Source organism: Myripristis murdjan, chromosome 19, assembly GCF_902150065.1.
Source record: "Myripristis murdjan chromosome 19, fMyrMur1.1, whole genome shotgun sequence".
In the NCBI taxonomy this organism is placed as follows: domain Eukaryota; kingdom Metazoa; phylum Chordata; class Actinopteri; order Holocentriformes; family Holocentridae; genus Myripristis; species Myripristis murdjan.
Window position 1 is genome coordinate 21,369,472 of NC_043998.1, and position 27,543 is coordinate 21,397,014.

General features: G+C 41.2%; 3 protein-coding genes across 7 annotated transcripts; all 3 read right to left on the reverse strand.

Annotated features, from left to right (window-relative positions):
- Positions 1–702: 702 nt before the first annotated feature.
- sh3bp1 (SH3-domain binding protein 1) lies at positions 703–16,657 on the reverse strand. The gene is made up of 18 exons (XM_030077100.1): positions 16,461–16,657; positions 14,034–14,076; positions 12,572–12,676; positions 11,096–11,172; positions 10,857–10,968; positions 9,981–10,057; positions 9,733–9,820; positions 8,866–8,934; positions 7,416–7,506; positions 7,197–7,333; positions 6,849–6,960; positions 6,660–6,741; positions 6,426–6,506; positions 6,140–6,253; positions 5,238–5,335; positions 4,929–5,097; positions 4,415–4,770; positions 703–1,784 (listed from the first exon to the last, which is right to left on the reverse strand). Exons 1-18 carry the CDS (start codon positions 16,508–16,510, stop codon positions 1,468–1,470), a joined length of 2,178 nt encoding a protein of 725 aa, XP_029932960.1. The 5' UTR covers positions 16,511–16,657; the 3' UTR covers positions 703–1,467.
- Positions 16,658–18,144: 1,487 nt separating this feature from the next.
- Positions 18,145–23,227, reverse strand: pdap1a (pdgfa associated protein 1a). Of its 2 annotated transcripts, XM_030078485.1 has the most exons (6): positions 23,004–23,219; positions 22,371–22,453; positions 22,196–22,267; positions 20,726–20,850; positions 20,407–20,558; positions 18,145–19,875 (listed from the first exon to the last, which is right to left on the reverse strand). In XM_030078485.1, exons 1-6 carry the CDS (start codon positions 23,014–23,016, stop codon positions 19,841–19,843), a joined length of 480 nt encoding a protein of 159 aa, XP_029934345.1. In that variant the 5' UTR covers positions 23,017–23,219; the 3' UTR covers positions 18,145–19,840. The 2 variants fall into 2 exon arrangements, with proteins under 2 accessions (XP_029934345.1, XP_029934346.1); XM_030078486.1 differs by lacking the exon at positions 18,145–19,875 and having other exon boundaries at positions 20,396–20,558; positions 20,726–20,852; positions 22,195–22,267; positions 23,004–23,227.
- Positions 23,228–25,275: 2,048 nt separating this feature from the next.
- On the reverse strand, positions 25,276–27,529 carry cby1 (chibby 1, beta catenin antagonist). 4 transcript variants are annotated; one of them, XM_030077953.1, is made up of 5 exons: positions 27,480–27,529; positions 26,811–26,912; positions 26,197–26,302; positions 25,913–26,025; positions 25,276–25,778 (listed from the first exon to the last, which is right to left on the reverse strand). In XM_030077953.1, exons 1-5 carry the CDS (start codon positions 27,495–27,497, stop codon positions 25,698–25,700), a joined length of 420 nt encoding a protein of 139 aa, XP_029933813.1. In that variant the 5' UTR covers positions 27,498–27,529; the 3' UTR covers positions 25,276–25,697. The 4 variants fall into 4 exon arrangements, with proteins under 4 accessions (XP_029933813.1, XP_029933814.1, XP_029933815.1 ...); XM_030077954.1 differs by lacking the exon at positions 27,480–27,529 and adding an exon at positions 27,200–27,339; XM_030077955.1 differs by lacking the exon at positions 27,480–27,529 and adding an exon at positions 27,121–27,286.
- Between the last annotated feature and the right edge of the window lie 14 nt (positions 27,530–27,543).

Genomic DNA, 27,543 nt, shown 5'->3' on the forward strand with positions numbered 1-27,543 from the left:
GGGGATGAGGGTGGATGGCATCCCCCTGAAATAAAAACGGTCAAAATCATCCCCCCCTGTAAAACTGCCATCCTCACTTTTCATCAAGTGAAAAAAATTGACCATCCCCCCTGAATTTTTTTTGTAACTCGACTACTGTTTACACCCATCCAACTCGCTACTCCAGTGTCAGACAGCTGCCAGTTTCTAGCTGCGCCTCCTTCACACACTTCTTTCAAAGAGCATGTATTTGCATTTTTTTTTTTTTTTTTTTAAATTGTGCTCACTGCAAAAAGTCAAACTCTTACCAAGATTATTTGTCTTATTTCAAGTGAAAATGTCTTATTTCTAGTCAAAATATCTCATTACACTTAAAATAAGACATGATCAGCTCAGAAATTACTTGTCTTTAGACAATTTTCACTTGTTTCAAGTGAAACAACAAGCAAATTTTTACTTGTGACACAAGTGAACAAGTAAAAATTTGCTTGTTCCATTGGCAAAATTTGTTTCTTGTTTCAAGCTAATTTTCACTTGTTTCAAGTAGATTTTCACTTGAAACAAGTGAAAATTGTCTAAAGACAAGTTATTTCTGTGCTGATCATGTCTTATTTTAAGTGTAGTAAGACATTTTGACTAGAAATAAGACATTTTTACTTGAAATAAGACAAATAATCTTGGTAAGATTTTGACTTTTTGCAGTGCATTTCACAAAACTGCAGGACACCAGGACTTGGTCTGGTGCCGTTTTGAACATGTTGCAGCTGAAATGGAACAAGTTCAGGCACCGTCGCTGGGGGGTTGTTGAATGGCATTCTGGGAAATGTAGGAAATCATTAACTGATCTATGTTGAAGTAGAGTAAATAATAATACTATCACAAAGTACCTCCGGGAACGCACTGAACATCACAGGTTGATGACGTCTAACAGTGTTAAGGCTCATTTATGCTCAATGTTAAATGTGGAAACAGATATGGGCGTGGCCTTCTGTCCGTGCTCTGCGCTCATTTCCTCCGTATTTGTGCTTGTTTTCAAAAAGCTAACAAATACGGACGAAACGGAGCAGCACCACCAGGAATCATGGGGGCAGTCGTTCAAGCACGACCAATCTATGAGTAAGACATGAAGGAGAAATTTTTAAAAATGTATAATATTACAGAAAATAATTGTCCGTCCTCCTGTCGTGATGTGTTTAATGACCTCACAGATGATCGGGTCCATTATGACCACTTCCCCCACCGTCGCCGTGCTTGTTGTCGTCAGAAACTTGACTCCATGCCAACAGCAAGGACGCATGGAAGCATATGGGCAGCGTAGGTTACACCAAGAGGAGTATTTAATTTCATATGTAAAGGGAGCATGAATGAGCCTTTAGAGTAACGAAAGGTGAATATTTCCTCAGAGCATAACATCACCATCCAGACTGTAAATCACCGCATCAGAAGAAAATGAGCACGTCTGAGGGCGTGTGTGTGTCACGGCGTCTCTCACTGTGCTACAGAGGGAACCTGTTTGGGCTGAGACGGTGGAGGAAGTGGCGGAGGGCAGGTTGGAGCTTTGACTCCAGGCCTTTTGACCGGAGGTTTCTTTTGGGTAGGAGGCTGAGCAGGAGGCAGAGCAGGAGACGGAGCAGGAGGCTGGGCAGGAGCATGGGCCCTCGGCATGGGCTCCGGCCTGGCTCTGGTGTCGCTGGGCTGGGCGGAGGTGGGTGCTGCAGGGGCCGGGGGTCTGGGTTTGGAGAACTGGATCACCGGCGGCTCGTTCGATTGGTTCACCAGTTTGTTCATGTTGAAGGATCTCTTTGCTGTCGGGGAAGAAACAAGCAACAGAGAAACGCTCAAAGCAGGTTCATGAAAGCAGTCAGATAAAGAGAAGAGTCGATGAACACACTGAAATACACACAAATCCACTTGCATGACGAAGGTAGATGCTCACAGATAAAAACACAGTAACCCACACATAGTCCAGTACAATGTGAGAAATAGGGGTCTAGTAGGAGCAGGAGTCCACTTCTGTCCCCCAAGGTACAATCTACACAAGTGTCCCCCTTGGCCTAATTATTGGACCTCAGTGTAATTATGTGAACCTTTTTCAGGGCCAAAGAGGTACATCTATGCTCTCAAGCAGTAAAAGGTACACATACATACCATTTCTTCTAAATGTCGAGGTACAATATCAGGGGAAAATGAATGAATTAATAAATAAAGTCTCTATAAGATACAAATCACAAGGGGACAAATAACTACCCAGTGTCAAAGGGAAAAAAGTTGCACCTTAGAGGCCCCAGTGACAGGCTGTTGTACCCCTAAAGGTACAATTATGTGCTTTATTTTGTGAGAGTGTAAATGTATAGTTCAAAGTGTTATGCATATCTACAGATAGTTTTCAGCTGATCTCAGACCACTTATTACCTCCAGCAGCAAAAGCCATAAAGGAGGTTATATTTTCACTCCCGGTTTTATGTGTTTGTCAGCAGGATGTCTCAAGAAAATTACAAACACATTTGGATTAAATTTAGAGGACAGATATTCCATTTGATTTGGTGCTGATCCAGATCTGGGATTTCTGCCACGACACAATTATCTTTTTTTTTTTTTTTTTTTTTTGTTAAAGCCATAACTATTATACTACATTCGTTCATGTGCTGTTGGAAGGTCTGACATCTGGGACATCCAAGTTTGGCTGCTAAACAGCATCAACTTCACATGCTCTTTTGTTTGAAAATGAAACCCCAACAAATCAAATGATAAACGTCTCCGCACTGGGGGAGGTTTTGCGTGCAACCCAGCGCCTTCTAATTTAGATTTTAAAAATGCATCTGTGGTTTGAGATGGTGATTGCTTTTGAAAAAACCAGCGACTAAGTCAGATGCCAGTAGAAATTTAAGCAAGAAAGAGACAATTACGAGGATAGGAGAGTCTTGTGAATGAGAGGAATCATCAGCGCGTGTTTCATATCACACCATATACCACCTGAGCGTCAGATATGTGAGCTGAGGCACCAGATGGTAAGATAGTGACAACTTGATGGGTGAGGCTGATATTTCGGTCAATGGTGTGAGACTGTCAGCTTCCTGTTTGCCTCCTGTTCCTTAAAATGAGAGTAATTGATCTCTTTTCTCTTGCAATAAGACGCCACCGTGTTGTAAGCGTGATGGCAAGGCACTGAAGGAAACTTTTTTAACCATCAGCCTAAAACTATGAATGAAGGGTTTGCTCTTTTTCTGGGACAAGAAGTTGACAAATGAGTGTGTTTAGGGCACAGTCACACACAGTGCTTTTCTCTGAAGCGCGGGTGGAAATTTTTTACTTTGCTGTGGTTTTGGTATTTGGTTTGTTTAGGTTGAAATGGCCCAGTTACTGGTGAACCAGAAGTGGACACGGACTCACAAGTCGCTTGTTTACTGGACAGAGTTTGGCAACCCGCCTCGCTGTCATGTTAGAGATGTTGGGTTAGATATTCCACTCCCTGTAACTTAAGCCAAGCGTGACGAGAATCGTCTGCGTTCTTTGACGTAATTTAGCGTCTTGGGTATTCACAACAGTTAAGAATGCATGGAGAAATCGAGAGGTATGAATATCCATCCACATTGTGGTTTTGCCCTCAGCTCCAGGCTCCCCAACTTCTGGCTATCAGACGTCAACATCAGCCTCTTTATACACAGAGAGGCTTGTGTTTGGTGTTGTTTCCTGTGCTTGGTTTGGGTTACGCTCGCGCTCCTGACAAACCACACCACAGTTTCCTTCCTCAGTTTGGGGGTTTGGTGCCACCCAGGTTCAAACGTCAAAGCCTCCCCCGGCCGAACGAACCCAACTAAAGGTCTAAATGCCCCCGAGTTCCCCTGAACTACTCTGAGTGCTAACGCTGGGTGAGAAACAAAGTTATAATAGTTTTGTATTCTTCATTAGTTTTAGCTTTTTTTTTTTTCTTTTTTTTTTAGTGCATTTTTTATTTTATTTTATTTTATTTTATTTTATTTTATTTTATTTTTTTCAATTTCAATTTAGTTTCAGTTAGTTTCCAGAGTGGGTTTGCTCCTTTCAGTTTAGTTTGTATTGGTTTCAGTATTAGTTTTAGTTTTTTCTTTTTCTTATAATATGGGGTGTGCTTGTCAGAACAGGGATTTCAATCTTAACACAATCTAAACACGGCTGTGTGAAGGCAGCGAACTAGAGATGTAGGCGTCGATAGGTGTGTCGATAAATTTGACCAAACTGACAAACACTCAAACTAAAGACATTTTCTGTATTTTTTTGTAGTATTTTAGTTTAGTGTTGCAAGTACACAATGTCGTTTCAGCTATTTTTAGTTTTTTTTTCTAAAGTCTACTTTTTTTTATTGTTTGTGCAGTTAACCAAAATGTTTTTGCACAGTTTAGTTTTGGTTACCTACAACAGCCTTGGTGAGAACACCCGTTAGACAGCATGAACCTACGTTTGTACGGTGTGGTGATCTTGACCAAAGCTTTGGGAGAGTCTGGCGGAGCCTCCAAAATCGGCTCCAGCTGGGCAGAATCTGAACCCGGCCTCTGGTTCTGACCCCTGGGCTGAGCCGGGCTCGGAGCCGGCGCCGCTCTGGGGAGAGGGGACGGGTTCTGGGTCACCGCCGGGTTGGAGACGGCGGACGTATTGCAGGACGGAGCTTGGACTGGGGACGAGTGTGTGGACGTTAGGATAGGGTGGGTTGGTGCAGCCGTGTCCGAGGCGGGGCCGCCCCATGTGGTGGACCCGCACCGAGTCAGTGGGCCAGATTTCATGAGGCAGTAGCTCCCGCTGTCCTGAGAGGTTGTGCTGAGAGGGGGAACAGCAGACACACACACAGGAGTCAAAATCTTTGATAGAACCAGGGTGATAATCTGAAAATACGCCCATCACATCAACCTAAATCAAAAACCAGGGCTAAAATAGATTAAAAAAAATGCCACATCCCGTGTAGATTCCCCTTGTACCTGTTAGTTTTGGAGAGAGGGGTGTGATAAGAGGAACTGGAGGAGGCTGTGGAGGAAGAGGAGGTTGTTCTACTGAGCCTGTCCTTCTCTGGGACCAGAGGTTGGACCACATGAGCAGACTGGGTCATATCTGGGCTCTCGGGAAGCTCAGGAATCTCAAACGGTATGTCTGAATTTAAAAAAAAAATAATAATAATCAAGGAAAGACCAGAAACTTTAAAAACAGGTTGATACATTACATTTTAAAGATTGACATCCCACCCTAACACTCATGTAAATGGCTGTGTTGTACTAACAGTGTCAGTGTACCTTCTGGGAAAAGGCTGCCGCTGTACTGAATCAGAGGCTCAATCACCGTCACCACCTGCACCGAGGAGGCCGAGGCCATGTCGAGCAGAGCGATCTCCCTGAGAGGCAAACAGGACATGAGAAGGTTTGACTGCAGACGATACAGACAGAGTGAGTTAAGCATCACAGGTCAGGGCTAAACAACCACGTTTTGTGTTTTGTTGCAGAGCCAGCAAACTGTAAAAGCAAAGAAAGACCTCAGATCAACATATATAAATAAAAATAAAAATATATATGATAATGACATCTTTTTCCTCTTTACTTTCTGATCCTGGCATTCATAACTATGAATGCATTTGGAAGTAAAGTCTCAATCATTCAAAATAATAATAAAATACTTGCCTCAATGTAATTTATGACGGACATTTATTTTGTTTGTAAAAAAAAAAGAGAGATTTTTACACATTTTTTTTTATAACTTAGTCAGAACAGCAAGCTGTGATGTGGTTTATTAGCAAAATGATTATCTACATTTGAAAGCAGCATCTAGAGAGAAATGTGCACAAATTAAAATATCTAAAATTTGTTCCAGTTGAGGAATAAAATACCTATTTGTGCTCATTGTTTGTGGTTTAACTCACCCTATCAAATTATTTCTAAAAGTTCAAATTGCAAAAGAAGGATCAGGCCAGTTTGAGACCACGGTGGTTGGTTCATGTGACCAGCACCAGACCTGGTTCATTTAAAAAAAAAAAAAAAAAAAAAAAAAAAAAAAAAAAAAAGCCTGTAATACTCACTCTTTTGTACGTGGATGGAAATGTTGAAAGAGGAAGCGGAGGAGAGAGAGCAGGGGAAGTGAGCGGTAAGTGAGTTTAGTAATACATAACAGGGAAAGACAGAAAAACAGTCGGGTCAGTACCCACCCCTCGGCGCGGGGCCACAGCAGGTTGGGTCCCAGGACGATGGCAATGTTACTGGGGGTCATCTTGTTCAACGTTTGGTGCTCAGACAGGAGAGACAGGAACTGGACCAGGTACCTGACAGCGGGACAGAGGCAGAAACACAACTGAAGGAGGCAAAAACAGAGAGAAATCCACGGAGGATCAAACAGTTCGGTTCAGTGAAGGACTGAGGAGGATGCCGAATTTACATTGCATCCATCACATTTGCATGATTAAGTTAAAAAAAAGTTAAAGTTAAAAATTAAACCTGAGATTGTTGTAGTTTTCTGGTGGCAGCTTCCTCAGCAGCACTCTGAACTGCTCCAGTTTCTCCGACAGATCTTTCACCCTACGCAGAAATAGGTCAAATTTAAAGGAGGACTCCAACAGTTTGGGCAAAAATCCCCTCTTTCCGACTTATTCATATATAAAGTATTCATTTAAGACACCAACGGCCTTGAAATCAAAGTGAAAGTGGGTAATATATGGAGATAATACACACCCAGCTGCTTTAAACCAGTCAGTGTAGAGTTCAAAGGTCATGAGGGGCTCTGGTAGCTCTCGAAGGTAGCACTTCAAAGCTCCTGCCACATTGAGATCATCGTTAAAGCAGGCGGGGGATTTCTTTCATGCTATAGTAGTTAATATTCGCTCTCACATGTGAATGACGAGGAAACTGCTCCCCACTCACCGGCCACAGCGTGAGGGTCCATGCAGAACTCGCTGTGATCCACCGCTCCTCGATCCAGACACGACTTCAGCCTCTTCACCACCGAGGCCGCCGCCGCCAGACGAAACAGACCCTGAGGAGGATGAAGCAGAGCGAGGAGAGCGAGATGAAGCAGGGAAGAAAAGAGTTTAAAAGGGTAACGTTAGCAGAAAAAAAAAACACCTTCCTTTGCAAGAACTGTTGCAAGAAATAAAATTGAAATCAAGGTTCACCGCTCATGCACGGCTCAGTGAACTGAGGCCTGCAGCAGATTGGTTAAGACCCTGAGTGACACAGTGAACCCGGGACTGTCATCCCGCTCGCTCCCACCTCCTCCCTCATGCCGGTCCTCAGCAGCATGTGCACACACTCCTGGATGGGCGCGGCGATCTCTCGGTCGCTCCCAGACAGATGAGACAGCAGAGGCTCGCCGTACACCTTCTGCTTGGAGGGGCTGGCCAGCGGCTCTGCGGGGCAAACGTCAAACCTCAAATACCACAGCAGGTATTTTATGATTCGGTAAAGTGAGAGGATGAATCCAGAGCTCACCTCTCTGGCTGTGGTTCTCCTTCAGCTCGATGATGTTTTTGTCCAGGAACTCGTGTGAATCTCTGTGGTATTCTGCCTGCAGCTCCAGCAGCTGTGACGGGAGACACAAAGGCAACACTTTATCATAACCATCATTAATGAATGGCAAATTGATGGTTAATTAAACTTTAGTTAATGGTTATTTTCCAGTTTAAATTTTATTTGATGGAAGGTGGATGAGAGAGGATGTTTAAAGCTTTGTAAGGGTTTCATTGTTTAATATTTCAATTCACACCCACTAGTGCAGGGTGATGTCACCATCTAAGATCCTCTATTTCACAGGAAGTAGAAGTCATCTGAGGTCATTTCATGGGGACTTCAACAAACAGTCAATGTTAGACGATACTTATGTCCAATATCAGCCATTTCATGAACAATAATAAAAGTCTAGATGTCATTTATGTTTTTCAGCCTACCATTTATTAATGATGGTTGTAATAAAGTGTCACTGAAACAAGTGACATAAATTTACTAATCATACCAAGCTGAAAAATTTTATTGCAGTTTATTAAATAGCAGAAATTGGAGACAGAAGTATCATCTGTTATTGATATGATTCAGATCACCTCTTGACCACAGCTATGTGAAAAAAGTCTGTTAACCCTGTAAAGCCTGAGCCATCAAATAATTGACCGAAAATTCCAATTCTTTGAAACTGGAGCCATTATTGGTCCAACTAAACAGCAAAAAAAAAAAAAAAAAATTAAAATATCAATTCCCAACTATGAGTTTCAATTTGTATCACATTTGGCACATCAGGCAATTGTGCTTGAATTTTTTTCTTTTTTTTTAAACAAACAAAAGCATCATAAAACACAAAAATTCTTTAACACATTGGTAATTCCAAACATATAAAAGAACACCTTTCCTTCCAAACATAGAAAATAACACTTTTTCCATTATTTAGTATTATCTTTTTATTATTTTGACCAATTTGGTGAAAATGACCTCAATATACCTGCTGTGTTAAATTTGAGACAGCCATTTTCAACACGGTTTTACAAACAAAAACGTTATAAAATGTTCAGTAATTTCACATTGCATCAACTCAGTAATTTTTCCTATCGATGTTTCAGTAAAAATTTGCTGTACAGTTGATGTACAAGGCTGAAAACTATCATGTCTTAAATATGACACGTGCAGCTTTATAGGCTTAAAAGTCTGCTATTCCTGCAGTGAAGCTTTGCAGATTTTATGTATGTACTTAACTGTTCACTAATGATTTTTGTGAATTAGTTCCTGCCAATTATCGGCAGCATCGTATAAATATGTAAATCAGTATTTGGCTTCAAACAGTCATGAAAACTATAGGCTTGCCGCACATTTCACGTTTCAATCTGTCATCATTTGTCATAATCCCAGAAAAAAAAGTGATAAAATGGTGTTATTGATAATCTTAATTCTAACTCACACGAATGAAGAAGTTAGCGTAGTCGTCTTCTTTAGTGGCGAAGTGATACAGATCAGCAGAGTACTGGTCCTGCAGAGAGAGGAGAGGTCGTTTCTCTCAAATGTATTTTAAACACTGCAAGTCAATGAGACCACACACACACACACACACACACACACACACACACAGTTTGGCTTGGGCAAAAAAATCTTGAAGTTAAACTGAAGCCCTCATGCTCTTCCTCAGGCATACAGTTAAATCATCAAACATTGAAACTTAAACTTTTTCACCTTTAAAGAGAGGGTTGTGAGGGCTGAAGGTTAATTAAAAAATAAATAAAAACACACAAAAATGTTGGTGTTTGATAATTAAATTATGAATCAGAGCAAGAATATACATCTGCCACACATGGTGCCTCTTATTCTAGTATTATAATAACAATGTGAGTGTAATTCTTCATCAGTGTCTGAAAACTCTCTTTTGTGTCATTATCAAGGTCAGGCCTTGGAGAGGGAAGGGAGTCAGTAGCTGCATTTACGTGGAGTCTAATATTCCACTAATAATTTTTGCAGTCTGATGAACGACCTGATGGGGGCGCCGCCACTGGCCAACATGACTTGGCCTGGATTATATTTATATCTCTGACAGATTAGATGCCTCCCAACAGGCAGAACAACTTTCTGCAGGTCAAAAAACTTTCATTCGGATTAAAAGCCTTGGGGCATGTAAACACACATCTTATCAGATCACTTTATTCAGCTTCCATGTAAACAGTGAAGAAATATTGTCCATGTAACCACAGCTCGTGTCTTGCTCAAGGGCACTTCAGCAGCTTGTCTGATGTTTATTTGAACCCGAGTCCTAAAGCCGAGGAGCCGACATCGTTACCTTGATGCTCTCCAGCTTCCTCCAGGCCTCCTCCACTTCCTCCCTGAGCCCGTCCTGCTTCGCCTGGGGGCCGGTGCTCGACTGGCTCCTGACCGCACGGACACACACACACACACACACACACACACACACACACACACACACACACACACACACACACACACACACACACAGACGCAGTGTTTGAAGTGAATGTCATCACATTTCTCTGTAATAGGCTGGTGTATGACTGAGGCTGTGTGACTCACTTGTTTCGGGCGTTGTGCCAGTCTGTGGTGAGTTTGGCAAACTGCTTCTTGTTCCGGAGAATCTCTGGTAAATCATCCTGAGAGGGAAAAAATTCATAAAACACTGTCAGAAATACAGGCTGGACTGGTGGATGGACTATACAGTATCAGGTGTTTTAGTCTGAGATTAGAGCTGGGGGGGTTTTGTTTGTTTGTTTTTAACAAGTTGCAGTTTTCTTTCCATTCAGTAAACCTGTGCAATCATTAATTTATTTGTCCTAATGGAATCAATTAAGGAGGGAGAGAAATAAACAAAAACAGAGAGAACAATCACGTATGTAATTTCATATAAAATTAATTATATAAAATAGTTTTCATATGTAGATATGAATGCATCTACCAGCCCCCTTTCCCTGTATTTTGCCACATAAGCATACACACAAACACACACACACTTACTTACTGAACACATATATACTGTATATACATACATGTCAAGACAGGAAAAGAGAAAAAAAAGGAAAATAGAGAAGAAGACATGGGGAAAAATGACAAAAGGAAACAAGGAAAAGATGGGAAAAAATACAGAGGTGGAGTAAAAAATAAAACACAAAATTTTTCAGCATTTTTCTGATTTTTTTCTTGATGAAGTGCAGAAAATCTGAGATTGAGCTCACTAGTTGTTGTCCTCTGCAGTTTATTACAGTTTTACGTTTTCTTAAACCATTTTCTATTCACACGTGTCACCACGTACGTCCTGCTGTTTATTTAGAGATACAGTGCAGCTGCTGAAACTAAACCCGACACACACGCTCACACATACACACACACACACACACACACACCATACATGCACACTGAAGAGCTTCGGTTTAACAGCTTTCACACCACTCTCACCTCGCTGAGCTTGTTGAGCGGCTCTAAAACCTCCTTCTCCACTTTCACCTCGAAGTCTGCCAGCATGTTGGCCAGCATCTTCTCCATGAAGCAGCACATCTCCAGCACCTTCCTGCCACACACACACACACACACACACACACACACACACACACACACACAGCGTGACGAACAGGGTTAGAGCAGCAGATGGAGATGGGGGGGGGGTTCATGGATCAAACGTGGATCAAACCTGTCACCTGATGGGAGACTGTGCATCGAAGTCCTTCAGGCTCTCGGCCATGCTGATGGACAGCAGCATCAGAGGGAGTTTTTTCTGGGAAGGGAGGACAGGACAGGACGGGGTGGAAATTTAACACCTTCTCGTAAAAAAAAATCTAATATTTCCAGATGTGTTCCTCATGGTTAATTAGTAAATTAGTGTGATTGCCTCTGAAATGGCTTTGATTCAGGATCGAGGTGCTCGCCAAAAACTTGTGAATGCAGAAAATGCCACATAAAGAGGAAGAATGGCAACAAATCCTCAGGATCAGTTGCAACAGTTTAACTCCAGAAACACATTTTTAGTGGCAAAGGACAAGCAACACGTGTTTTGACATGTTTTCTTTGTCAAATATCTCTGTATTCTCGCCTTTTAACTGGGGACGCTGTGACACCAGACTTTTGGTAGTGATTCTTGAGAGCTCATTCAAAACCACGCAGGGTGACCAGACGCCCTGCAGATTCAGGACAGTCCTGAATTACAAGCAGCTGTCCCAAATCCAGATTTTGAATTTGACTAAACTCAAGTTTTGATTAGTTACAGCCTAATAAAACATTAAATGCTGACAGGCACTGACTTTTTTCACTTGTTTTTTATGGCAGTGTTTTTTTTAGCCGTGTACAGTAGTGCCTCAAATTGATAAACAACCCCACATAGCAACAGAAAAAGAGAAGTAACCAGCACTGCACTGACAAAAATGAATAAAATAAAATGAATCTTATGTAATGGATTATGATTCACACACTGGTAAATACAACACAGTCAGTGTGTTTCTCTTCCCTAATGACAGGCAGGTGACTTCATGTTCACGAACAGGAATAATACATTTTAGTGTTGACTTTTGACTTCTGAATGCTTTACTGTTATTGTTCATGGACACTGAATGTGATGCACTGGAGGCCACGCCCACTGCGGCCACGTGACCACGCCCACTCCCAACTGTCACCTGTTTACATAACACGGCGAGACAGAAATCCTATTCAGCAGCAGCTCCTTTATTTCATAATTCTGCATAAAAATGAACAAATATTTAAACATGCAGGCTCTCATCAGAATAAGAGTCACAGGTGCAGCGCCGGCCTGCAGCCTTCATGTAGAAAAAAAAAAGCAGCCGAAACGTAAAACTAATTTTAAAATCGGAGGAGCTGTATGAAACGCCCTGCTGCAACAACACGATGGTGTGATGATGTGCTCTCAGTTTGATTAACAGTCCTGTAAGCACAACTGCCCCTTTAAGTATTTAAACACACAGACTGAGTTTCCGAGTGAGGTATCCAGTCATATTCACACTACAGACACTAAAAACACAAGTACTGGTGTCATTTTCAGCATTTTGGTGTCCACTTCTAATATCACTACTTTTAACAGTAAGACTGCAGTTCATCTGATGCAGCTGTTTCTGTGTATTTGCTGCCTTTCTCTCCTCGTGGTTGTGTCAGTGTTCTGTTAGTACCATGCGTCTTTCAGCCTCCAGGCCCGGCTGGCTCTGCAGACAGCCCTGCAGCTTCTTGTGCACGACCTGCGCTGCCCTCTTGGCCGGCTCCACTCGCTGCTCCACCTTGGACCAGCCAGGGACAGAAACACACATCAGCACGCGGCAGACAGCAGCAGTGACGCTGTGTTGTGTGTGTGTGTGGGGGGGGTGGGATGAGTTGTTGTACGTGTTAAAACTTTTTCCATTTGTGGTAGTTAATCATCCCCGTCTAGTTTCTCATCCCTTGTTAACATTTAGCATCTCTTGATAGATGAAAGACTTCCTGTCTGCTTTTATCAGAAGATGATGTTCCATGTGGTTTATGATAAGGTGATTAATGATGTGGTTTTTATTGGTTTAACACTGTCTACGAACAAAGTTTCTCTAAAGGGCAGTGATGTAGCAGTAAATGAAAAGACACATAAACTATTGCATTTATTTTCCTGTTAACTTGCAACCAGAGGTGGAAAGAACTAATTACATTTACTCATGTTACTGTAACTGATTTGCTTTTTATTGTAATTTTTTAAAGTCAGTAATTTTAATTTTACTTTAGTACATTTTTGTTTCGGAACTGTCATTCACCACATTTAAATTCCAGATTGTGGAACCTTTCACAATAAAAGCTCAGTCAGCAAAAGTGAGAGGAGGAATCTGCTTCTACTTTGTTGGTTCGACTTTTTGTCAGTTCCAAATTTCACAATAAAAGCTGCGCTATGAAAAACTGCAGGTGGTCGAAGGAGGCAGAGACATTCAGACTCAACTGGCAAAAATGTAGAATAAAAGTGGAAAAATGAAGAATAATATCCATGATGAGAACCATGATTATTCCACATTTGTCAGATGAGTCTACAGGGTCCTCACATCAGTTTGGCGTAATGTCCCTTTAAAAGCATGTAGTTTGCAGCATGTTCTCTCCTCCTTTTCTAACTGCATGGAAAAGATCCCAGCTAACACAGTTACTGTTTGGAAAAAGGAGCTCAGTCACTTTTACTGCCAGGACATTTGACATGAGACACTTTCGACTTTTACTGCAGGAGATTTTTACTGCACTACTTCTACTTCTACTGCAGTCACATACCAGCAGAGGAACAGTACTTCTACTTCTACTGCAGTAAAACATCAGCAGAGTGACAGTACTGCTGTTTGAGAAGCAGTTTGTAGTACTCTCTCTTTCCACTGCTGCTTGCAACAGTTGATTCTATTTACTTTTATTTGCATTATGAATTTCAGTTCATCCTTAATGTCAAACTATAAAGGATGGTAACCTGAGTTTAAGTGGGTTTACGCTCTTCTACCTTCCTGCATATGGGATAATACAGTTTTATGATCACAGCTGTAACCACACAAATAATTCTCTCTGAATCTGTGGGCTGTAGAAAAAGAGCTGTGTAATGTAAGAATTATAATTATAAAAGCATAATTCGTTAATTTCTCTCACCGCGACCAGGTCCTCATGGAGAAGTTCAGTGGCATCTTGTGACCTGCAGATGTTCACATGGCGGTGGTTAGTGAATGTACAGATAAATAGCAGGTCTCAGGTATGTTTTGGACAAAAATTAGTATTTTATATCAGAATGAAATCCTTGTTTAGCTCTTTCTTATAAGCAAAAAGGTCAAAAATGTCTCTGATAATGTTAAAAAAAAAAAAAAAAAAAAAAAAAAAAAAGTAAAATAATTGTGAATGTCCAGTGAAATCCAGCGATCCTACATTAAATTTGGTGCAAAAATGTACATTCACTGTAAAATTACGACTGATTCCTGTGTCGTGTTTTCAATTTAGAAAATTATGCAATCAGTTTAGTTTGATGCAGTGATATGAGAAAAGTTAGTTCCGCTTTTCTCTCTTAACGTTGCTGTTGACTGACCTTGTTAAATTTAGGACATTTTTTGGCCCGGGCAGTGTCACTCAGATGAAATCAACAGCCTAATATTGGAGTGTGGGCGTTTTTGTGGTTTAGCTCAGTGCCAGAGCTGTGAGAGGAAGGATGGGCCCGAAATACCAAACCATCCTCCCTCTCTCTCTCTGCTGCAACACACACACACTTAAAATGGAGGGAAGGAGATCAGTGAAGTGAAATACAACAAAACCTTTCCGCAGCAGCAGTGACGGCATGTCAAAAGGAAACCCAGCCCAGTTCACAAGGAGCTTGCATGGCTTCACCAAGGTGCAGCTGTTTGTTTTTTTGTTTTTTTTATCTAACCTGACATCTGACGTTTGAAAACTCAAACAAAGAAAACCCCAGCACCTTTGAATCACTCACCAGTTCCCCTTTTTTCTCACTCACTCTCATTTTAACTTCTGCTGTCGTGGCATAAAACTTGCCTGCAGCTAAATTACATCAACTTGTGAGCAGAGGCATGTTTTTATTTTTACAAACACTGAATATTTGCAATACCATGATGTGAAAGTGGAAATAAAAAAAAAATTGAGACACTGACTTTTGGACCACGGGTGTGAGAAATCCATAGCATGAGTCCCATTGTTGTGTTGGTGCATCGCATCATGTGTCTTCGTGTGTGTATACATTAAAAACGTATTAGAGGTCACCCACGCAGCGTCTGTACAAAGTGAGAACTGTGTGGAAGGTGCAGCGGCGGTTTTAGCTGGCGTTGCTCTGCAGCAGATGCACGCACTGTAGGTTTATTATTAAACCAGAGTGCGTCAGAGGTGGAGGCAGCGTGGCCTGCGAACACACCAACCTCCTCTGCCTGCAGCCTGTGCTCAAACACCAGAGAGGGCGTAGCTGTCTCTCTGAACTGTCAGAGTAGTTTCTGTTCGCCTCCTGCATGCTGCAAATGCCAGGTGCTTTTTCTCAAAAAAAAAAAAAAAAAAACAATCTGAAATCACATACAGGCACTGTCTTTTTGAGAGCCATTAAAACAAAGCCGGGTCTATTCACAACCCTCTGTTACAAGCTGCAGAGTGGTGAACGATTCAAGCAAAGACTGATTTTCCCTTATCAGTGGGAGCCTTAGAGGTCAAAAACTACTCTGTAATGCACCCTAAAAAAACAAAAAAAGAGAAAAAATAGAAAAAATAATAAATAGACATGGTAATGGGGTTAGATAAAGGAAATATGTGGTTTTCCTATCCCATAAAGCATGTGACAATATGATCCCCAAAGTCCTTGGTGGGTCCCAGCCCCCATGTTGAGAACCACCGCAAAGGATATGCGTGTGCCTTAACAAATGTACCAAATCTATCACTTCGCCGTGTCTGTCCACTCGTGCGAACACAGGCACAGAGGAGCGTGACAACCACGGCGAGGTTTCCCACAAAACCCAAAAGCCGTGTTTTACTTTCAAAATGAAGCAGCGACTGTGAAATGCTACGTTTTTCTGCACTTTTCACTTCTGTTTTCATTGTCACAGGAGGGAGGACATGGAGATAAAAAACCTTCAAAGCAGATCATTACATATAAAAAAAAATGTCAAAAAGAGCTCCCACAGGCCTTGAAACTTGAGATTAAGAGAAAATGAGATTAAAATGCATCATTCCCCATTCCCCACTCCCCACCCCAGGCACAAAAACCAAAAAATATCACATCTTGGGGAAAACCCTGAGTTGGGTTTTAAACTTAAAAGTTACACATTAAAATGAACTGAAATTAGGAATTCTTGACAAGATCATGACTTTAAAAAAAATCTTCTACGCTGTGTAACTTTGCCCACCATTGTGAGTTTCTCCAAAACACGCCAAATTGAGCCCTTGAATACCAACAAACAAGCCCTTGAAAGCCCTTGAGAAGCCCTTGAATTCAGCGTACATGCCAGCTGGGCAACCCTGAGGCATCTGTGTCACTTTTCTTGTAAAAATCCACCAACTTCACGCCCAGAAATTGACAAACCACATGAAATTACTTACCTCCCCGCAGAGCCGAGCTGCTTCAGGATGCTCAGAGACTGTTTGAGCATGCTGACGGCGGAGTCAAACCTCTCTGCGTCCTGCTCAGCGCCCGAGGGAAACCTTGTTCCAAAACGTCCACGCCGGGTTCACCTAGGTCACTTCATGGAGGAAGCAAAGCACAGGCCGGTCCTGTCACCTCTGTGGGTGTACAGGAGTTTTTCTGTGTGTGAGTGTGTGTGTGTGTGTGTGTGTGTGTGTGTATCTTTTGACCCAGCAGTTTTTGTTCTTGTTTCAGGAGTGTGCTCTCAAGTCCCAGTCACTTCTCGCACAAGCCAGCGAATGAGGAAGTCCCACAGAAAACTGCATGAGCTGTTGGGGGTGAGAGGGTGTCACAGTTGTGGTTGTTACAAGCCGTTTTAATAGCTGAGCGATCACACCACCACAATATTAGCTCACGGAGGAGAATGCAGATCCTCAGTGGCATTGACACTAGTCTTGATTCTGAGATTTTCCAAGTATACTTGTCATTTAGTAATGCTGAGAGGTGTTGTTTTTTCCTGTTCACTCACATATCTGTCATAGTACAACCTCCTCTAAGGGTCTGACAAGCCAGCATGCACTATTTCTGGGTAATACTGGTAACACACGTGAGCTTTGCCTTTTCTTTGCAGGTTTTTGATGGCAGTAAAGACTTCGTTTGTGCGGCGCTGTGCTAAACGTCTTTGCTATGTTCTAAAATATCCTATTGCGCTGTGGTTTCCCTCTGTGCTTCTGTAGAAGCGAGTGGTCCGTGCTAAAGAATAATCAGGATGTGAGAAGTCCGAAAGAGGAAACTGCCCGGGGCTCTCAGGGCCTCCTGCATGAAAATATTCAGACTCGGTGTAAATCTTATTTTTACAGACAGACCTGTTTCATCCCTACTGCATTTGTCTGTTTATTCCTTTTTAATTCATGTCTGACTTCATCTGTGGCTCTGTTGGATTTTCACTCGGCACTTTAATATCATGTTTTGAAACATACATATATACATACATAATATCCAGCACCCATCTGTGCTCTATAAAACACACTTGGAAAACTTCATGGTCAGTTTAATATAAAAAGGGTACTAAAGAAGGGAACCAAGTGTCAGAAATTGCTCTTTATGGATGTATGAGTGCTCGCCCTGCACTGGGAAATGTCCCTGTTCAAAGTCTAGTAGTGTGTATAAGAAGACAACATGTAGGATGTTTCCTGCACTGCTGCTCGGTGAGATGCTGCAGCCTGGTGGCGAGGGCACAAACACACAGGTCAACAAACATGAAGGGTGCAGCATTAACACTTACTAAATTAGAAATAGCCGTATTATGTCATTAAAATATTGAAAACCCTTGAATGTTTATGTATTTTGAGAAACATTAAGACCTTGGGAGTGAAATTAAAATGCGGCATTTCTCTGCATTCTACATGCAAAGAGATGGATTTTGTGCTTAAATCAAAGGCAATTTAATATTTACACGTTAGAATTAATGAATCATTTTTTTCTGCCGTGGACAAAAACAAACTTATTACCACAATATCAATTTCCCTATCAAAACACAAATTAAATATATAGAAAGAGTTGGTCACTACTCTCATCATCAACCACTGCAGTCAGTTTTAAGTGAAAAGGCAGCAAAACATTAATGGCAATATAGGATAAATAAAACCACAAAACCATGACTCATTTATCTATCAATGTATTTATTTTCTATACAACAAATGATTTCACACACAAGATGAAAAATCAAAAGGAATTACTTCTCAGTCTTGGTGTTTATACTCATTTTAAAACACTGCGGCTACACTTTTCATACTGTGTGGTTTCCAACAGACTGAACAGAGTTTGTTCTTTCAGCTACTTCCATATTATAGAGAATATTGCTTTCTTGATCAAGGCATTTAAAATTACACCAGTTTCTATGTAACATGTCGTTATGGCAATGATTTATCAGAGAAGACAGTGAATTGGTCTTGTGTAAACTTTCAAAAGGCAACAAAACAGACAGTCCCTTCTACAGAGCCACAAGAGCCCCATGTTACTGTGGTAAGACCGAGGTGACTGAGGCAGTTTCAGGTGATACTTTCCTGCATTGATATTTAGCAACACCAGATAAAAAATATTAATAAACTTGTATTTCAGCCAATTCTACTCAAGGAATCCTTCTGGCAAGATACTAAACTTGCCACGACATTTGAGGAAGACCAAGATTCAGTGATGCAGTACTAAACATTATTAGTGATACTGGTATTTTCCAGCGCTTTAAGCAGAGGATTACAGGACATTTTGAAACATTTCGGAACAGATTTACATCCATTCAAAGGGCAAAAATGTAGAATTTTCGAAGTTTTGTGGGACTGTTCTGGAAACTAAATGTCTACTAGTTTCTATACACACCGTGGTGACTTTCCAGAGCAGCCAAAGGCTTCTCTGAGCGAATGGAACCCTCACTGTGACTGGAGACAAATCTGGTGTAAGGTGACAAAGACTGGTGTTGAGTTTGAGGGGGGGAAATCATTTCCAATGTTCAGAAAAATATTTAATATATAACCTATCAACTGAGCTCTGTGCATGAAATAGCTTCTTGAGGTATAGCAAGCAATTTTCCATCCTGAAAGCACCCCTGAACAGTGTCAGAGATCCATTATATCTTATTATTTTTTGAATGGGAATTTCTACTCTTGCGTTGTTTTAGATGTGTGTACAGTACTGAAAATGTGTGTGTTTGTATAATTGTTTAATTTAAGTGTGTAATTGAATTGCTATGTGTCTTGACTGTGGACTCCATATGGCGTCCAAGACAAATTTCCCTAATAAAGGATCTCTTAGCTAATCTAATCATTTCCTATAAATTGTTTATCCTCTGATTAGTGTTCCTTTCTCCCTCTGTCACTGATTTGCTGTTGTGCAAAACAGGCTAGATGGAGGGGAAAGTAAAGCACCAAAAAAACCACACACCTGATCATTGATACCTGTAATTAAAGTAAACTTTATGTAAAAAAAAAAAAAAATGACTCAAAAGGAATGGCAAAAAACTTGAGCAGCTTCAGAATTAAAACCCTGGTGGGTGGGGAAGAGTAAAGAGGTGGTGAAGCACTTGGAAAACCTGCGATTGTCACCTCTCAAAATAACGAGGTACATAAAACAAAACAGAAGGCGTCCCAAATGTTGCATTCCTCTTCCTCTCCCTTTGCTCCACCCCATTTTCCCGCCCTGACCACACAGCCTGGAAGCCCCACACCCCTCTCCTTTATAGTGAGGGACAGGAGCCCAGGCGCGCCCTGAGCCGACTCCCCTCGTATTGGTCCCCTCCCCTTTGTCCTCCTCCTCTCCATCCTCTCAGACTGTTATACACGTCAGATCCTCAAAAGAGGGACAACTAGCGCTTTGCCTTGGCCTCTTCAGCTTCTTTTTCTGAGAAACAAGACAAAGATACAGAAAAGGCTTTAAGGTATTTTGTTCAAAACCATGTTTAAAAATCAAGTTTTACACCCATTCACCAAGGGCATAAAAAGATGACCGAGCGTTCAAAAAACTCAAAAAACTGTTTGTCTTGGCATTTGTTATTTAAATCTAACATGATGAGACTGTGAGAACAATTAGAGATGAAGCAATATTGTTTTCTTGGGGTTGATTCTGATTTCTGATATCTTCTCATACATAAGAGGTCAACGCTGATACCCATTTTTTTGAGATACAGCAAAAATATAAGTGCAAAAAGTTCAACTCTTCAGACAGGCCTCTTGTAAAAATTTGCCCAAAAAAACAAAAGTTACAAAAATGGCAAATCTAAAGTGCCAAATGTTGGCAGCACAGATAACAGACTGATACCAATGATACAGACTGATACCGACCAAGAACAACAGTCTGACAAAATATCAGTGCATCCAGGTGTACAGAGTTTCAACTCGTATGTTCAGGCGATGGCATGTCTTTATCTCTCACCTTTCCTGAGCTCTTCTCTCTTCTTGGCGGCCTCCTCCCTCTGCTTCCTGATGATGGCCAGTCTGGCCAGATCGGCCCGGGCCTGCTCAGTCTTCCCCTCCAGGTGGAGCTTCATGTAGCGCTCCTTCGCCTTCTGCTTCTCTATCTCCTCTCTGACAGGGACAAGAGGAAAGGATACACGCAACATAAAGCATCGCTAAGCATCCCATGTAATACATGGTTACCACACAGAAACACCTGAATCCAGCACCATAGGTCAAAGATATCTTGTAACTTATAAAAAACATGCTTCTTCACCGGCTGACAGTGTGACACTCACCTCTCCCGGCGTGACAGCTCTCGAGGTGCGCTGACATCTATTTCAGTCACTTTTTTGGCCTTCTGGGCCACTCGGTTGGGATTCTCAATCTCTATTAGTCCCTCCACCCCACTCTTTTTTTTGGTCTGAGTAAAAACAAGAAAGCGGCTCATAACATCACCAAATAACACCAGACATCAGCACAGGTGCTGTTGGCCATGGCTTATTTATTTATCAGCTACATCAGTGAATAAAGAGGCACCATGGAGGTATGGTTTCTTCAGGCCCAGGGTGTGTAGCCCAGTCCGGGAAACACCCCTGGGATGAGGAGAATTAATTACCTCCTATTTGTGCAATAACCCCCCCCCCCCGCCCGCCCAGCAGCTACGTATGGACAATACATTTCTGTGCAATCTTCCACTGTTAACACTGTTTAGTCAGTTGTTTTCTTTTTCTGTTGTTTACATTCTGTTCTTATTGCACTCATTATTATTTACACTGGTTATTCAGTTGTTTACGCTGCTCAGTCCGTTGTTTACATTCTGTTTTTATCTAGTTATTCTCAATTGCACTCATTATTATTTATACTGGTTATTCAGTTGTTTACACTGTTTAGTCTGTTGTTGTACATTCTGTTTTATCTAGCTATTCTAAATTGCACTCATTACTATTTAGCTCCTGTTTTTTAGCACTAGTTATATAGACCATATCATACCAGTTATATAGACTATATTTATGTATAATATTTATAGTTATATATACCTAAACGGTCCCACAATTCCATCTCTGCTGTAATCCGGAAGCCAAGCAACGACATTTCGTTGCCAAAATCTCACTGCTGTGTTTTTTTGTGCAATGACAATAAAAGAAGTCTAAGTCTAAGTCTAAGTCTAACCTTCGAATTTCTTAGTCCAGTAAAATAATGGAAACAGCTGATCGACTTTGAAATCCACAAGCTGCTGTGGCCAGAAATTTTTTCTTTTTTAAATCTAGCCATGAGAAACTACCAAGTTCCAATTACCAGTAGAAGCTGTAGTTGATGCACTTAGCGTTTTGTTTTATGGTTGCTTTTATTTTTTCCTGTGGATAAAGAAATCAAATGTTGAACATGTGACTAAAATATACAGAGTAAACGTCAGATTTGATTTCAGACTATCTGCTTCTTTCTAGATCTCAACATTTTCCAGGACAGCAGTACCAATTTCTCCACTGTCAGAAGTGTAAAGGACCAGAGTGAAAAGCAGCCACAATGTGTGTCTTTGCAAATTTGTCATCAATAGGATGGGAAACACTGTTTTGATAGTATTTTTGTGATTTAAAGAACTGGCCAACAGTGCTCTCTCTCTCCTCACTTTTACTCAACTCTCTGGGCAACACAAAAAAAATCACCAAGAGAAATAGAAGAGGCGGGCTGCAGAAAATTAGATATACCAAACATGCAAAAAAAACATATCATCCCAGCACTAACAACACACACACCTCCCCACTTACCTCCTCATCACTGCTGCTCTCTTCTTCAGAGTCTTCAGACGAGCTCTCTTTCTCTGCACCACCATTTGCCTCCTGTCAAACACACACACACACACACACACACACATCAACAATGACACCAGACCCAGTTGGAAACTTCCCTTCTTGTGTGCATCATTCGGGTCTTTATGCTCACCATCTCCCTCTGCGCTCTCATCTGTCGGTCAATCTCTTCTGGGTTGCTGAACTGCTTCCCCCGGCCCTTGTGGCCCTTTTTCCCTGTGACACAGAGAGAAAGAGAGAGGGATGAGAGATGAGTCACACATGACGTCCACTGCGGTAACATTACAGCTGCTTTCACCGGCAACACAACCGGGCTGTCACTGCTGCATATGGAGACGCTGCGTGTCTTTTAGCAAGCCACGTATAGAAACGGTGTGTAGTGAAAGGAAAACAGACGAACAAAAAAATCTGGCAAGCAAAAATATCAAAGTGAGACGATGCCGGCAGCCGTGCACATGGTGCTGCCGGTAGGAGCTAACTTCACCGGCTAGCGAGCAAACTAACAGCCAAATCTAACAATTTTAAAGATGAAAACAAACTAACTCAGTGTGAGCTAACATCTCTTTACTATTACAGCATTTCCTCAGTCTTTGTCCGTCGTCCGGAGCCGTAAAATACAACATTTAGCATATCTCACCGGTTAGCTTGCTACCAGCTAGCTTACAGCAAAAGCCAATGAGCCACTGTTGCTAACAATTAGCCTGCTAGCGCTAGCCTGCTAAAGCTAGCTAGTAACGTCAACTGACAGTTTTCCGAAGCTACTTACCGCCGCGAGGCATATTTAAAAAGGAGACTTTATAAAACTGACGTCCACGGGTTTATCGCTCAGTATTGTACGTTAGCTTTGGGGTTTCACAAGTCACTTTAACAATTTTAGAAAGTCTCCGCGGAGGAAAAGGCCGGAGTAGCTCCACTTTCTTTATCGCGCTGCCAGCACAAGTCGTCCGTTCCCCCGCTGCTTCCTGAACGCGAGGCGGTCGGACAGTATTCAACCAATCGCTGCACGGCGTGTGTTTGACTGACATGTGCACCGACCAATCAGTAGAATAAATAAATAAATAACCACTGAAGGCGGTACGATTCAGTGACAGGCAGGTAACTCATTGATTTTTTTTTTTTTTTTTTTTTTTTTTTTTTTTTTTTTTTTTGACAAGGAAAAAAATGGGTGATAATGAACTGTAAAAATGAAAATAATAATAATAAAAAAATCTAATGTGAGGATGTTACAGTGATACAGCAGAGGCTAAACTATTGAAAATGAAGGTATGGTTTCCATGAAATCAAACAGGCAGGCTGTATTAATTGCCATTGGGTTTTCACAGTTGGACAGACCCAAACTGCTTAAACTGCTTAATTCAAATCTGAAAAGAGAAAAAAAGATTCAGAATATTGTAAATAGGCTACAACAGGAAGGAAAAAAAGAGAGCACACAAACACATTTAGTCTTTGGAGCCGGCTGGGAAATCTTCTAAATAAGAGCGAAACATTCTGGCATGCTGCTTTATTTGGTTGTTGGCTTCAGATCATTTTTAGGCATTTCCAGTGGGATGAAAAGGAAGAAAACATGAGCAAATAAAGTGTTATTCTACTCTGCTTCAAACTGGTTTAAAGTATCCCTGGGGTAGTTATGGTTGTCATCCAAGTGTCTGTCTACACCCCTGTCCTCTTGTGAATATGTGTGTGCGTGTGTGCGTGGCTGATGCAGCAGTGCGATGCCAAAACAACAGGAACAGTCCTGCAGTGATAATCTTTCCCCAGCCATGGAGATAAAAAGCAGCTCATAGTTCTTCCCTTCATCCACTGGACATCCTGTGACAACCACAGAGGTTATGCACCATCAAGGCTGACTGTTAAATATTCAATGTTAAATCAGAATATTTTGTTTTTCTCAGGACTCATGGGGTACACCTCATCTTATTCTCCCATACAGGACCATTACTAACATGAACACCGTTAAAGATAAAAAAAAAAAAAAAAGACTGTGGCTTGCTGTAGGTTCATTAGTTATTTGAAATGTAAATAATAGCGGAAGTTTTTGAGATGTTTTAAAAATACGATAAAGTTTGAGCATCGCTCCATCAGGCATGCTTCTTCATCAGCCACAAGAAAAACATTTGAGACACACTGCAAAAGAAAAAAAAAGCTGACTGAAAGACAAAGCTACAACTGAATGAAAGCGAGGAGCTGCAAGATCTCAGATGTTTAGCCAACAATTCATGAACTATTGTTATATGGCAATATAACAATAGTTCATTAACTGTCAATTGTCAATAACACCAACAGTGAAAGGATTTTTATGCAAAAATAGAAAGATTATTTATTACAAAAGATGCTCCAGAGCAATGCACACCTCCCCCCCTTTTTTATTAAGTTTTTCTCAAGAAACATACATACACAGCTACATGATACAACCACTGTTACTACCACGTGTTATTACCCTGGTACACCTAGTTCATCTGGTTTTATCCATACTGTTGCTGTTATTTCTCTCTTTCTGCTGCATGGTTGTATTGCAGCTCCAGTGGAGGGCTGCTACAGGACCTCTTTAGACCTTCAGTGACGTCCCAAGGTCCTATTGATTTTGGATAACTATAAATCGACTCAAGTGTCTCAGGACAGTCCTCTGCTCCAACAGGATTGAACTTGGTCTCTGGCACTTGGCATGGGGCCAGACCTATGTTTTGGAGACTTCCTGAGGTCCTATTGACTTGGGATTCGATTTTACAAGACATTAATTTTTCTCAACGCCCTTGAAACATCCCATAGGTTTTTGATCCATGTTGCTGGCTGCTAGGGTTCCTTAATTATAGAACTGACAATTTGGCCTGCTGGTGTTGCTACAGGAAAGGTCATGTGGGTCACCAAAACATCCTGAAGGTTTCATCCCCGAGGTGACAGGAATGTTGTCACCACATTTCATGGCAATCCACCAAACAGATTTTGAGATATGCCACTCTGCACCCAACAGCTGACGACATATAGGGAGCCACTTCTCATGGCAATATATATAATTTTAAAAATAACAAGAAATAAATGCCTTTTTTATATGGATTCAACATTTTATTACCATAGAAAAGAAATACAAAATAATCTTACAATGTAACAGTCCAAACTTGCCAAACAAAAATAAAGGTGTGGAAAACATAAATCATCATTATATAATTTCCACTGTCCTTTTGGGTCTATACAAGAACAATTTACAAATTTACAATGCATACAAAACTGATTCGAGTTTATTCTTTGTTTTTTCTTTAATGCAAGGAGGACTGTGACCTATAACGCTACTCACAATGTATGGGGTCCTTGCCTTGTAGCACAGATATAGACTTCATCTTTCTTTGTACTTGCAAACAAAAAAAGTTAAAACTCATCTTCAGTCAAAACTCATCCTCTTGTGAATGTATAAAAGGCTGATGCCGTATGGAACTTTTCCTATGTAGAGAGCATCACATTACACACGTTATTTTTTCCTGCGATGATGGTTCTTCACCTCCTCCAGCTCTTTCTCCAGCAGGTGGGACTCTGCTGTCGTCTCTGACAACTGGACAAAAAAAAAACAGAAGAGAATGAACATCAGTTATTTGTCCCTCAACACCTGTGGTAAGAAGCTATGTTACATTTTAAGGTTCAACCAACATGTTTTTTAAAGGTGTTTTAAGGCAGATTATGTCTCACCATGTCAAACAATATTTCAATTTTCAGCTTCAGAAGGTTGTTCTCCTCCTCCAGCTGTAGATTTCTTTTCTTCAGCCGCTGCATTTCCTTACTAGATACACTTCCACCATTTTCTGGAAGGACAAACAGAGAGAGAGAAGCAGAAAGAAAGTGAGTTGATGGCATTTCTCTGACAGATAATCCAGCAATGCAAGCAGGAGTAGATCATTGGTGCAGCATGGTGTGCATTTACACACTGAGGGACGAACAAATGTATTGGTCTGTACACTTGTCAAAGGCATTACCTGCTATCCAATGTCCATCTTCAAATTTCAAGCTCTGACCTCCAATATTCATCATAGGAGATCCATACTCAAGGCCCAGCTCCACTTCCCTTGTTGACCGATCCAACTGAAGCCAAAACAAAAGTACAAGATGGTGAAAATGAATGCACAAATGACTATGGACATTCCTAATACTAAGCTGCACAATCAGAATTTGTCTCACAGCTTTAATCAAGCCTCTTTAACGTGTCTGGCTGTAAGCTACATCTCCTGCTTTCTAATCTATGAGGCAACATGTTTTTTTTTTTTTTTTTTTTTAACCTAGATTCAGCTATATTAATCGGTGCATTTCATGACAATAACTGGCACTATGCTTTTTTACAGTCATCGACAAGAGGGGTCATCCAGTGCCCTAGATGCTCCAGACTTAAAAAAAAAAAAAAAAAAATCCTTGATCCAATCTGACAGAGAAATAAGATTATTTCCAAGAGCAACTCTATCTTTCCTAATAAATCTTTCACTGACGGAGTATCACAGGCGCTGCTGGGTTATGTTGCAGACCTGCAGACCTTAAACCTTCCTTATTCTTCTTCTTGTTTCTTTCTTCTCTTTATGCCTCCATGTCTTAAACTCACCGTGTGCAGGCTGGACAGAGAGGCAGATTTCCGAGGAGGGATCTTCTTCGGACTGAACGTGTTTCCAAACAGGGGCATCTTCGTCACTGTTCTCTTCAACTCCTGAAAAGAACAGAGTACACCAGTGGTAGCGTCAATTAACTCAGCATTACTAACTCAGTTATTCATGAACAATGCAGTGTGGGGTAACTCAAAGCTAATTTAGCGTTAATTCTCTTCTTCAAGGGTTACTAACATTACCTGCAAATTCGGGTGTTAGCAAGCTAATGCGAGTTAGCTAACTCCAGCTAGCTGCGAATGCTAACCGTACCTGACATTTAATTGAAAATGACGACTGTCTCACTGGTGGGTTAGTAGTTCCTGTGTCACCAAAAAATATAATTATTTACCTCCATACAGTATTTAACAAAAGTGTAACTGTGGTGGACGTGTTGCTTTTCTAAAAGGGGAATCCGTGTGTGCTGCTACGCTAGTGAGCAAGTCCCATTTCTCTAATTTAGACATTTTTCAGAAAAAAGGCACGGATTCAGATAAAGCACATGGAGGAGGAGCTTTACAAAATCTACGTATTATGAAATTATAGCAACTTAGCAGTATGTATATGCTCTATTTAGACCAGCGTATTTGAAAATAAATACTGAAAATTGCAAATATATATTTTGAGACCACCTGCTCGAGAGAATCCATGGGATCGTCCACCTAACGTCTGCGCGTCGCCATGGCAATCGCGTCA

Coding starts and splice junctions, on each gene's coding strand:
- sh3bp1 (XM_030077100.1), bottom strand. CDS start 16,510: ATGCTCAAACAGTCTCTGAGCATCCTGAAGCAGCTCGGCTCTGCGGGG. Junction 7,334..7,415: donor GGAGAACCACAGCCAGAGAG/GTGAGCTCTGGA, acceptor TTTGCCCCGCAG/AGCCGCTGGCCAGCCCCTCC. Junction 6,961..7,196: donor GGACCGGCATGAGGGAGGAG/GTGGGAGCGAGC, acceptor CATCCTCCTCAG/GGTCTGTTTCGTCTGGCGGC.
- pdap1a (XM_030078485.1), bottom strand. Junction 22,268..22,370: donor TGAGAGCGCAGAGGGAGATG/GTGAGCATAAAG, acceptor TGTGTTTGACAG/GAGGCAAATGGTGGTGCAGA. Junction 20,559..20,725: donor GAGCTGTCACGCCGGGAGAG/GTGAGTGTCACA, acceptor TGTCCCTGTCAG/AGAGGAGATAGAGAAGCAGA.
- cby1 (XM_030077953.1), bottom strand. Junction 26,303..26,810: donor CTCTGTCCAGCCTGCACACG/GTGAGTTTAAGA, acceptor TTTTGGCTTCAG/TTGGATCGGTCAACAAGGGA. Junction 25,779..25,912: donor TTGAAATATTGTTTGACATG/GTGAGACATAAT, acceptor TTTTTTGTCCAG/TTGTCAGAGACGACAGCAGA.